This window comes from Poecilia reticulata, chromosome 1 (genome assembly GCF_904066995.2).
Source record: "Poecilia reticulata chromosome 1, P_reticulata-male-v2, whole genome shotgun sequence".
In the NCBI taxonomy this organism is placed as follows: Eukaryota; Metazoa; Chordata; class Actinopteri; order Cyprinodontiformes; family Poeciliidae; genus Poecilia; species Poecilia reticulata.
Genome location: NC_088830.1, coordinates 532,548 through 545,226, shown reverse-complemented (window position 1 = coordinate 545,226; position 12,679 = coordinate 532,548). Strand labels below are relative to the sequence as shown.

The window sequence follows — 12,679 nt, the reverse complement described above, 5'->3', positions numbered from 1 at the left end:
TATGTCCAGCCCCTCTCAAGGAGACTGCTTCCAGAACCAGAGGCATACGTTGAGGGGAGGCCGACTATTTGTAGCCGGAACCTCTCAGCCTCACACACTAGCTCTGGTTCCTTCCCCACCAGAGAGGTGACATTACACGTCCCAAGAACCAGCTTCTGCACCCGAGGATCAGGCCGCCAGGGTCCCCTCCCTTGGCTGCTGCCCATAACACTTTGCACCCGACCCCTTTGGCCCCCCCGACAGGTGGTGAGCCCATTGGAAGGGGGACTGATAGGTATTTTCTCAAACCTACATGAAAAAAGAGAACCACAGACAACATATGAGTTTTCAACCAAACTTCTGCAGAAGGAGAAGACACAGTGAACTGCTCCTCCAAGCTGCTCACCATGTATTCTGAAAACCTCCAGTTTGTTTGTCTCTTTTATTAGCAGGGGAGAGAAAGATGTGAACAGGAATGGAGGGGGTGAAACCCACATCCTATCTTCACAGTAGGATGTGAATTCAGACAGACAGAGGGCAGAGACGGAAACTAAATTAACACATAGACAGGTTTTACAGCTCAGGACTATCCCAGGAAGATCTAAATCACCATCTGTACAAACATACTTGATTAAGGAAGATTTAATTTTGTCTCCCCAGATTCAACAAATTTGAACACTAAACCTCTAAATAAAAACTAGTAACATAAAATTACAAATGTAAGAATGATAACAAACATAATAATTCTAACATTCCCTCCTGTTTAACATTCTTACATAAAAGTTACTCAAAATCTTAACAAAAATGAAAAAGAATATATATATAAAGAATATGAATTATAAACTAAACAGTAGGAAACCAAATGCAATTTTCTTTCATCACAAACTCCACTTGTTTTTACATTTTCAGTGCAGGTGTCATAAACATTTGATTTAACTGTTTATTAGTTACAGGACATCGTCATACATTCTTTTTTTCAGTTCGTCTTCATCTTTCTGAAGAGACATGTAATCTTCATCGGTGTCGGAGATTACCCTGACCATCTGATAGTTGATCATGGCTGTGTTAAATGTCTTTAGCATCATGCTACAAAGGCATGGAATGATGCAAGTTGTAAACAGGCAAAAAAAATCAACACAGTCAGAATTGGTGTAATAATCTTCAACAGTAAAGTCCACCATGGTTCGGAACTGAGACGAGACAGAAAGTCAAAAGGATGCGATCCTTTCGTTCCACTTTCCACATAATTTTTAAGTTCCTCCAGTTCATGTAGAGCATCAGAAATAGTTCCACCAGTTCCTGTTTCGTCAGGAACGAATGTACAGCACGCTGGGCCAATGATTTTACATACACCTCCCTGAGAGGCTGTGAGCAGGTCCAGCACAACACGATTTTGCAAAACCATGTTTCTCAGTTCAGTCAGCTCTCTCATGGTGCCGTTTGCCAGCTGGTGTGTGCTGTTGATGAGTCCGAGTAATCCATATCTGTTGATCTCAACGTGGTCCCAAATCTCACCTACTCCGACCCATGGAAACATGCCTTGCATAAACTTTTCTCCTCTGCCCCAAATCTTGAATTTCCAAGAAACTCCAGTATCTGTAGTGAGGCCTCCTCAGTGTTTGACCTCTGGCATAACTGCACGCTTGTAGCGGGCAGCTAAAACGTGTTGTCCTTTTCTGATTAATGCAATCAGGCTGATTGGGGGGACCAAAGCACACAGTCCTCCCCAATAGCGTGGCAAGACCATGTAAGCTCCATTTCCACACAGGAAGTACCAGTCTGCTATCACCCGTGTACCATAGTCTCCTGACACTATGGCGCTGCACAGTGTTGTCTCCTGTCGTCCGATGTGTGATGTTAAAACTCCTCTCCTGAAACATGTTGTCACAGTCTGGGTTGTCCTTCCAGACTTTGCAGCCGGGGGTCGACCTCTGACCCCTGCAGTTGATGTAATCCGGTGTCGTTTCACAAAACGTGTAAACTTTGTTACACATGTTCCATGGGACCATTCCCAGTGGTGTGGTTCCGTTGTTGTACACACAGTTCCCGAGGGATCCTGGCTTGGCTCCTGCCAAGGAAATTATTCCTGCTAACTTCAATAACGTCTGGGGAAACGGAAGGACGTCTTTCATAGGAGAACAGTTTAGTTCATCTGAGGGTCTTTGAGTGGTTGTTGTCGTCTGGAGTTCCATGGAATAATTTCTCATACTCCACTCGTTATTCTTTCCTGCTGAAAACTATGTACTGGTTGTGTACTCAGGTCAGAGACACATCTGCTTTTTGTCTGAGATGTTCTCTGTTCGGAGTCCTGAGTTGTGTGTAGTATAAGGTAGCTTTGCACATACATAACAGTTAGTCTCATTTCTTTCACATGCAGTCCTATTCATTACCTGCCACCACCGTTTGGTGCTGTAGTCATGTGGATTGGTCTGAAGGGAGGACACGTCTGCTTCCTTCTTTGTCCTGCTGAAGGTGTGATCACTTCCCCTTCCAAACGGTAAGCATGCTGCAGTCACAACACAGCAGAAGATCCATCTGGCATATGGAGTCCCCATTGCTGCTCGGCACGCAGAGATGTCAAAACCCCCAAACTAAAGAGTGAGAATCTTAAGCGTTTCTTCACCGGGTTTGAGATGAACCACCCTAAAAAATGGAACCCCTTTGTAGCCCGGAACTTCCTCTCTACTCCGAATTAGGGGTCCAACACTCTCTGCAGCTTGCAGTGACTGAGATGAATCCAACTGGGTCTTTCAGCAATCTTTACGGGTGTTGGTGTGGTCATCAGCATCTGGAAGGGTCCTTCCCAGCGTGGGCTGGCCCAATTCTTTCTTTTGATGACTTTTATGTAGACCCAATCTCCTGGCTGGATGGGGGTGGTTTCCTGTAGAGGACAGTCAGACGGCAGTAAATTTGCATTTAACACCTCTTTCTGTTTTATGATCCTGATCATATAATCTGCCAAAGTTTGCTCCTCATCTGCTTTCTGTAAATCTGAAGAAAATATAGGTAATCTATATGATCTTCCATGAATTATTTCAAATGGTGTTAACCCTTCTTGTGTGGGTGTAATTCTCATATATAGTTTTACCAAATCTAAACAGTCTGGCCAGGGCTTGCCAGTAGTTTCCATGCATTTCCTCAATCTGCTTTTCACGGTACCATCGGTTCTTTCCACCAACCCTGCACTCTGAGGGTGGTAGGCACAGTGATTCTTTAATGTCATTCCTAAGTGAGTAGCCATGTTTTGTACTACCTGGCTTAGAAAATGTGGCCCATTGTCACTATAAATAGTTTGTGGGCTGCCATGTGTTGGAATAATAGTTTTACATATAGCTTTAGCTACTGTCAAAGCATCTGCATGCTTTGCTGGAACTATTTCAACCCATTTAGAAAAAGCATCAATCATCACCAAACAATATTTATGTAGTCCACTTTGTGTGAGTTCAATAAAGGCCATGTGCATTGTTTGGAATGAATAAGAGGGTTTTGGGAAACTTCCTTTTTGGTCTAATGTTTCCTTGAGGATTGTTTTTAACACAGACTGGACATGCAGTACAAACATTTTTTTAAGAATTTAATTCATATGTGGTAAAATGCTGTTGTATCATGGAGATCATCCCCCCTGTTGACACATGACAATGTCCATGTGTCAAAATTGCTGCTGCTCTAAATAGAGAAAATCTGTTTAGATTTTGGAAAATCTAAATAGAGATTTTCAGCTTACTATTTACTGAAATTTTTTTATCATCATTCAGTGTCGCCCCTTTAGTTATCCACATTTGTTTTTCTGCTTTTGGAGCATTATCTTGCATGTCTTTTAACACAGCTTTGTCTATTACTTGAGGATCTTCAGTCTGTATTGAGAAATTGTCTCCCCCATGCTTACATGTTGCAGCTTCCTTTGCTATTTTATCAGCTAATCTATTGCCATTTGAGACCTCATCCTTTCCTGTGGTGTGCACTGCACACTTACAAACTGATAGTTTAGCTGGTAAATGTATGGCCTGCAAAAGATTCTTAAATAAGGATGCATGGGTGACTGGTTTCCCTGTAGAGTAGCGGTTCTCAACGTGGGCGGTACCGCCCCCCAGGGGGCGTTCAGAGGCCGGCAGGGGGCGCTGGCGGACATTTTTACAAAAGGGGGGCGCTGGGATGCCTTTGGGGGGGCGTTTGGTCGAAGGTAAACTTTACACCTTAAATCCACAACAATACCAGTTTAGACTTTGAGCAACTTTGTAAAAATGTATTGTGTAACATTAAATCATGCTTGGCTGCAACGGTATCGATGGCAGCTCTTCTTCTATTCAGTGTTTTAGCTTCATGGCGCAGCTCCGCTCCGCATCAGTTCAGCGTTACACCGGCTGATGACGCTGCTGTGATTCACTTTGTCTGGTATTTATGTAGGCTACGTTTTGGCAGTTCTGTGATCATGTCAAAGCAGCAATTTATATTAAAAAGTGTTTTATTTCCGTTTGAAAGCTGCCCGCTACCATGGAAGAACAACAGAAAATCGCTCTTAATTAGTAAAATCAGAGGGATACAAAGTGAAGGCACTTTGTATCCCTCTGAAAAATTAACCCATTTAAATAAAGAAATCCGTCCATGGGTGATACCACGATAGAGAGCGTTCATTTTATAGCGTTAACACCGGTGCTGTAAGTGGTCCGACGTGAAACAGGTGTGATGGAACAACGGTACCACAGCACTTTAAAATTTCAATAATCAGAATGCCATGATTGTTTCCGTTGTTTTAAAAGTTTTATGTCAGTCTGCCTTTTCACCAAAGATATGTTTCCCGACCGCCCTGCATCTTAGGGAGTTAAAAAAAAAAAAGCCGAGCACATTGCGCAAAATTCTGAAACGTGAGAAGCGGGCAAAACGTAGCGACAAACTAGATGTGAATTATGGCATAAAAACAGAGAATCCGACGCTGAACCGTGAAAAATCAACACATGATGTGAAAAACATGACGATTAAGCGGCGCAGCAGGTGATGAATGAATATCACTGATGATCAATAAACAATAAAATAAATCTAACAACAGGAAAGAAACTAAAGTGGACATAGAAATAAACCAAGAGAGGATAATACTAATCAAATGAAACTAAATGGAAATGAATGAAAAACAAAATGCAAGAATAAACTAAGAAACTAAAGTAAATACGGAGGAATAAACTGGTATGGCAAGACCTTTCGAGCAATAATTAATACAGAGGACTGTATGGCAAAAATAAACAGACACTATTTCCAGATAAAAGGTAAAATAATATTGTTGAAGTGCCATGGGCAGGAGCGCAACTACACATTATTCAGGTAGATGCGAAAACATAAATCGGCACAACCCCACAAAGGAGCGTAGAAACATACGCTCGCCCCCACCCCAACCCCCCTCCTTCAGACGCCGATACGTTTAGGGCAAAACTCGCTACATTTACCTCGTTATGTGTGCGAGGTGAAGGAGCGTAAGGGGCGCGAAGTGTACGGGAAAACATAATCGGTGCGCCGATTCAAAACATCTACAATAATGATAGTAACATTAATAATAAAATAATAGTCAGTGCAAAGTAGCCTACAAATTTTTTGGTGGGGGGCGGTGAGGGACCTGGATAAGGGCTAGGGGGGCGCTGGCCCGAAAAAGGTTGAGAAACACTGCTGTAGAGGTTATCAAATTCATCAAAGCGTAACTCTTTCTAAATAAAAATGGCCATCCTGAAATTAAACCAAAATCTCAAATCCTCTAATTCCCTATTTCTTTATAAATTTAACAATCATCAATTAATCAACCCTAGATTAAATGTTTTAAACTTTAGTCTAGAAAATATTGCTTTAATTCAAAATCATCAGTTTGGAGTAACTAATTACATCCACTAGGGTGGCTTAGGATATCAAAATTGACCTTAAATGTGCATTTCGGTCCAACTGACAGTGTAATTTTTTATTTTTAATTAAATGATTAATAATTTGATTAGTTACTCAGTTCCTGAGTACAGTTTGTTCAATTCCTCATAATCACACCTCCACATAAAAGCGACACGAACAGAAACATAAAACAGATTTGCAGTCAGTCAAAATTTTATCGGTCGAAAACCATCAGCCTGTTCTTATTGTTCTTATTTGTCGCTTCTTGTTTATCATATTTTAGTTGGTGTGATTTAGTGGCCTAGTTGGTTCTTTGCTGAGCTTTTAGTGATTGTAGTTTTCCCTTCAAAGTTTCCCAACCTATGGCTTGTGGACCCTGAGAGGATCACTGGTCCTTCTGTTAAGGACTGAGTTAGCGGGTACAAAGTGGAAGATTTTGTCTAACATTGTAACATTGTACCTAAAAGCCTTCAATATGTTCTTTTCTAGCTAGATAATTCCTACCTGCTAGTAAGTAAGTAAGCAAGTCTTCATTGCAATAGCAGTGTGTATGTATCACATCAGTGTGTGTATAACTTATCTCGCATTTTTACTTTCTGTCTCACTTCTTGCTTCCCCCTCCTGCTGCTAGCGTCGCTGCAGCTGGTCCTCCCTCCGTCTCTCCTCCTGCTCCCTGTCAGTCCAACTTGCTGGTGTTGGATTATTTTTTTTTGAGTTGTCCAGACCGTCCCTCAGTGAATGTCCAAGTTGTTCACCAATGAAACGAATGTCAAACAGTTTGGATTGCTGTCTTCGTCTCTGAAGTATATAATCTTTTCCTTTCTCCGCACTGATGCCAAAAAATGCACCAGCGGAGGTTGTAAAGTTCAGTTCCATCCATACACTGGGGTGTAGTTTCAGTCCAAATGTCCATCAGGACTCCATACAGTAGTCTGCTGCATAGCAGTTTCCAGGTGTCCAGGAATCAGAATCAGTGGATGTCACTTTGACCGGCGGAGGCTCTGCTTTGGTAAGGAGGAAGTGAGGCGACAATATGTCTTTGAGGTGTTTTTATTTCGGAGCTCCAAGTTACACCAACATCCTCATCAACAACCACACTTAGTGAAACACAGCAGCTTACACTTATACCTGAGGCAAGTTCCACTTACACCAGGTGAAGGGGTGACCACAAAAAAAAGGACAAACAAACACTATTTACACAAACCTACCAACAATAAATGCTCCAACAAATATTTACATGCATAGAAAAAACTAAACTATTCTAAGGTCAATCAAAAAGTAACAATAACAAAATAAATCCTCAGAGTGTTACCTCTCTTAATGGAAGCTGGTATGTTCCAGGAGCATTTGTCTCCCTCTCTGCTCCACCTTGCTGAGACACACCCAGAAAGGCAAGTACTCAATTAACTCAAATTGACTAATCTAAATCAAAACAAACTGACATTCCCCCCCACATTCTCTGAACAGGAAAGATGGCCAGTCTCCCTACCCAAAAAGAATGTTCACCAAATGTCAAAGTAACTGAAATAAAGAACTGATACAAAACACATTTGAACTGAAAATAACATAATATCAATAATCAACATGGGATGGAACCCCTGGTCTCCATCACAGTGGACACTTCAGTATGTTCAGTGCTCAGATGGTGGAAATCATCCTTGTCATTTTTGTGTTCTTTATCACTGTCATTGGCTGGTGATGAGGGAGGGACGTCATCTGATCCACTCCAGGACAGGTCTGAGTTGAGGTCAGACGCACCGCAGCGAGGCTCAGACAGAGGAAAAGGAAAGAAGCAAGATTAGGGGAGTAAGATTAGGGGTTGTCTTTCTTTCTGTGTTTTTTTATCCATAAATATTTTTACATATCTTTTCTCTCTTGTGATTGTATAATTTTTAGCCACACATTGCCCAACATTTTAAGAAGTCATAAATCCTTTCCTTATTCAATCATGTATAAACATGAATGAACATGACTCTTTTATCCTTTACAATATTACATTTTAAAGTGTAACATGTAAGTTTATGTTAACTTAGTCTGAGTCACGTCTCACCAGAGAACATTGGATTACTCTAAATTTGTTGATCTCAGTGCTGCAGACTGTGAAGTCAGCGGGCAGCCCTCCTCTTAATGCCTAAGAGAGACATGAGGCTGGATAATGCCAGGTCGGTACCTTACTCTGACCGCTGACCCCTCCAGATATACAGCCAAAAGATCATGGCACCAATTTGGTGTTATACTCTAATTATGACACAATACATTAAACATTGTTCTTTGAGGAGAATGTTTTCTATTTAGTTTTAGCTTTCGACTTGTCCTCCTTTAGGAAAGTCATAATTCCATTTTGAGATGCATAAAGGTAGTTCCCATGTTTTGTTTTGTTTGCTTGTTTTTTTTTTCTTCAGTAGGAGTCACATGTGGGGTTTACACCTTTTATTTTAGTTTTTATAATTGTTTTGCATGCTCTGGTGTCGCATAAAAGTTCAACTTCTTCTCCACAAACCATTAGTATAACATAAGGTTTTCCTTTTAATGTATTTAATAGATCCCAAGCTGCACAAATGTCCACCATTTCATCAATTTGGTCTGGTGGCGTGTCTTTTTGGATTGTGGTAGGGTCTAGTCACGCTGAGGAGTTTGGCCTCTGCCGTCTTCTTCCTCCACCACCCCTTCTGTTACCCCATCTATTCTTTTTACATTCTTTCGCCCAGTGATCAAGATCACCACAGTTCCAGCAACCTTCTGGATCTTTTGGAGGATTATTTGGGGTCCCATTAAGGGGTCTCCATCCCCTCTGACTGCCTCTGCTTCTTCCTCGTCCCCTACGGGGGCTTTGGAACAAGGCAGAAGTTTCTAATTCTTCAAAATCATCTATATGAAAAACAACAATAACAGAAATGCTTGACCTACTGTCTACTGGGACTGGGGCAGACAGAACGGCAGCAGCGGCTGGGGAAGGGGCGGCTGCAGGAGCCTGCGCTCCCTGCAACGTTACGGCCTTTTCTCTGCCTGCATTGAGTTCATTATCTTCTTTTTTCCATTTTGACATCTATGTCATGCTACCAGAAAATCTGGACAGCTTGTATTTTACATCCCTTTCGGGATCCTCAGCAAGTGAGGAATTACAACATTTATTTCCCATTATTTTAGTACTCTGCAATTAGCTTACAATGGCTTGGTATTTTGTGCTTTCCTTCAGAGAGCACTCTAAGTGAGTGCTTAGTATCCCCTGAAGAACAGTCTTCTAGGCCAGACTAGGTCTGGTCCAGTTCTTCACCAAGGATTCTAATTCAGAGGACAGAAAGTTTTACTCTCAAAGAAATCAAGACACACACACACATATTTTCCCTGCCAACATGAGGATCTTCCCTTATGGGGCACCTCATCCAGAGGGGGACTCTAAATTACCCCTCCTTCCTTTTCCCTGCCAACGTGAGGATCCCTTTAACCCTATATGTTTTTGTAAAACAAATGACCTGACAATTTTTATTTTTTGCTTCAAGACTTCATGAAGATCCTAGTTCCAAAAAGATTAGAATTTTCTGACTATTTTTGATGGGTCAGGCTTTATAGGGTCAAAGAGATTTCCTCATCCGGAGAGGGGCTCTAAAGATACATCTCCTTCCTTGGGACTCAAACCCGATTTTGGGACTCAAACCCGAATAACGCTCACGTTTCTGTTGGTTCGTTTTGTCTGTTCGGATCTCGTCAATCCGTCGTTGGCAGACAAAGTTGGACCTAGGACGCTGGCCTGGCGAAGAATTCACTTCCCGGGACTTTGTTTCCAGGTCCTGTTGACTCTGGCCGTGCACGGTTTTAGTGCGTCGTTCTTTGTCTGTCAGCGAATGGGTATGTTGAGAATCCGGGTCACGGCACCAACTGATAGGTATTTTCTCAAACCTACATGAAAAAAGAGAACCACAGACAACGTATATGAGTTTTCAACCAAACGCCAGATCCAAAGTTATTACTCATCATAAGGGGTCTTTGGGCTGCGCTTTGCCTTGTTCCTCACCTAGGACCTGTCTGCCTTGGGTGACCCTACCAGGGGCATAAAGCCCCAGACGGCATAGCTCCTAGGATCATTGGGACACTCAAACGCCTCCACCAGATAAGGTGGCAGGAGAGGTATTTACAAATAGACGAAGGCAATACTGTCCTTACTGATGCTGTTTGTGTTGTTATGTTTTTCTGTGTTTGAGTTGGTAGTAATGCTTGTATACTTAACTAGTAGTCAGGGTCTACAGTGTCTTCCATTGATATTTTGTCTGTTGGGAGCTAGCAGGTTTAAAAACCAGTGGTTCTAATCAACGTGGGGAAAAATTAATGATAAAGTTAAATCCTTGGAACAAGTGTATTGAGCTAATATGTAATGACTCTTCTAAGGGCTTCATGTATAAAGCGTGCGTACTCACACAAAATATGTGATGCCATATTTTATGCACAAGTTGGCATGTATAAAAATGAACGTGGCGTGAAAATGTGCGTAAATATATGCAGACTTTTGACCTGCCATGAAAATGTGCAGCAGCCTTGCAAACTTTTTATGTGGACAATATCAAACTACAAAGCGCCAAAACTCACCTAAATCCACTGAAATCTGATTTCATTCAGTATTTTTTAGACCAAGAAGCATCAAACCCGATGGCTACTGATGCTGCGTTTCTTTCGCAGGTGTTTGATGCCAGTGGTTCCTTCCTCTCCTACATCAACACGTCGGCAGACCCGCTCTACGGCCCACAGGGACTGGCACTCACCTCTGACGGACATGTGGTGGTCGCAGATTCTGGCAACCACTGCTTCAAAGTCTACCGCTATCTGCAGTAGCTCACCTTTCTATACCTGCTTACTACCAGGAAATGGTAGACTGGAAAGACTGGAACACTGCATTTATCAACTCATTCATTCATTCATTCATTCATTCATTCATTCATTCATTCATTCATTCATTCATTCATTCATTCATTCATTCATTCATTCCACTGTGCCATCTGTTAGGATTCTGTTCTTGATTCTGAAGCAATAACTCATCACAGGTAGCTGCTGCTGGTTAGTGTTTTGAAGAAGTTGATCACAACTTTCACAAGACATTTGGAGTGTGCTAACTTGAAGTTTTAATAGCGATACACCCAGAACTTGTCAACAAATTTTAGGAAACTGGAAACAAACTGCTGCACTGGTTTTGAAAATGACTTGCTTGTTAAGTGAGAATAAGATGTGTATGTTCAACTACAGTTTAGGTACCTCCGAAATATACAGATATTACTGCACTTTTCAGCACTTTTCTGTTGAAATGCCCTTAAGATGCCTCACAATTTGCCTGTTCACTCTCAGAATAAAAAAAATTGGTGTAGGATGATTTGAAGCATGACCACACAATACTATGCATGCTGTTTTTAGCAAACATCTTATAATATAATGTACTGCATTGAAACTACAGAGTTCAGTATCACAAGCTTATTACTTAAAATGCCTCCACAGTTTCAGCTTTTCAATATTTCCATCAAAAAACAGCTATTTAGTTCTGTTATACTTTTTAGTAGAACTGATTTCTTGATTGGTTTTAAGAAAACGAAATGCATGCATTTGCATCACAAACATGGGCCACCTGATATTGACCTGAGTGGATCGCAATGAGTGACATGAATAAATATTTAAATTACATAATTAAAATTAAATTGGTGATGATAAATAAATGTATCCTGGATTATTTGTGTCAATATTTATTTAAAATATAATGGTTTAATTGTGAAATTTCTTTAATTTTAAAGTGTTATATTTTAAGATCCATTAAAATTATTTTGATATTTATTTAGTTAATTTGTTCTCCGTATATTGTATGAGGGTCAAAAATGCCACGAGCCTACTGTAATAAGTTCATTCAATATTTCAAAAGGTATTGATTATACAAGTGTAATCTATTGTTATTAATTGTACAAGTCAATAAAAGTGTACGTTTTAAAATAAAACTTGAATCATGATGAAATTAAAGTCCATTGGAAAATATTAGCCTACTGTCACTTTGGTTCATACCACGAGTGATATTTTATGATATTCTACAACAGAATGGAGACAATTGTATTTTTATTATGATCACTTATAAATATTCCACAACTTGTTTATTGAACATTTGGCCCTCAATAGTACAGCAATGAACCTTTAAATAATTTAAACAGGCAACAAATGTGTTATTTTTTAAAAATAAATATTTTAGCATCATATTCCATAACTATCCATGAATTGCTTCAAAATAAACACATCTAATTATTCATGTTTTATTTAACTGTTTGTGATAGTGTTTGGATCTCCATAGGCATCAGCTGTGGATACATGTGTATATGATGTGCCTGAGATTGAGATGTGCAGAAATCCTGTTTGAAAACTTTGGCCATTTGGGGGAAATGTGGCTTTCATTTTGCATCACTGGTTCCAGAACTGCTAAGCTTTAATAACCCTCACTTATCCTAAAATGCTATTATGGTTTTTCAATATCTCTGCAAGTGCTAGTTACAGGTTGGTGGTTATCGTGCAAATCTAGAAGATGTGATATGTATATAAACATTTGGTGTATATGATGTAAAATAGGATCCACATTTGTTTTAAGGCCTTTACCATAAACAATCATGAAACACACAACTGTATTTGTCTTCATGAGATCAGTCATTCAATTTCTACACAAGACTGTAAAGTAGTTTTATTTTTTTTGTCTTGTATATAGATGTAATTCCAAATTGAATTAAAGAGCCAGTGGGGAAAAGTGTTTGGTTTCATGGGGCAGAAAGCGTGTAAAGAGAAAAAAAATTGAAATTGAAAGAAAAAATATTTTTATATTGCGATGTTGCTA

At 40.3% G+C, this 12,679-nt stretch overlaps 1 protein-coding gene across 6 annotated transcripts in view; it reads left to right on the top strand.

Annotated features, from left to right (window-relative positions):
* Positions 1-12,592, top strand: part of trim2a (tripartite motif containing 2a) — a 36,863-nt gene extending 24,271 nt beyond the window's left edge. For all 6 annotated transcript variants that reach the window (XM_081605434.1, XM_008405636.3, XM_008405627.3 and 3 more), the window contains one exon: positions 10,510-12,592. In XM_081605434.1, coding sequence (XP_081461560.1) covers positions 10,510-10,662 — 153 coding nt within the window. In that variant the 3' untranslated portion in view covers positions 10,663-12,592. The remainder of the gene's footprint in view (positions 1-10,509) is intronic.
* The last annotated feature ends 87 nt before the right edge of the window (positions 12,593-12,679 follow it).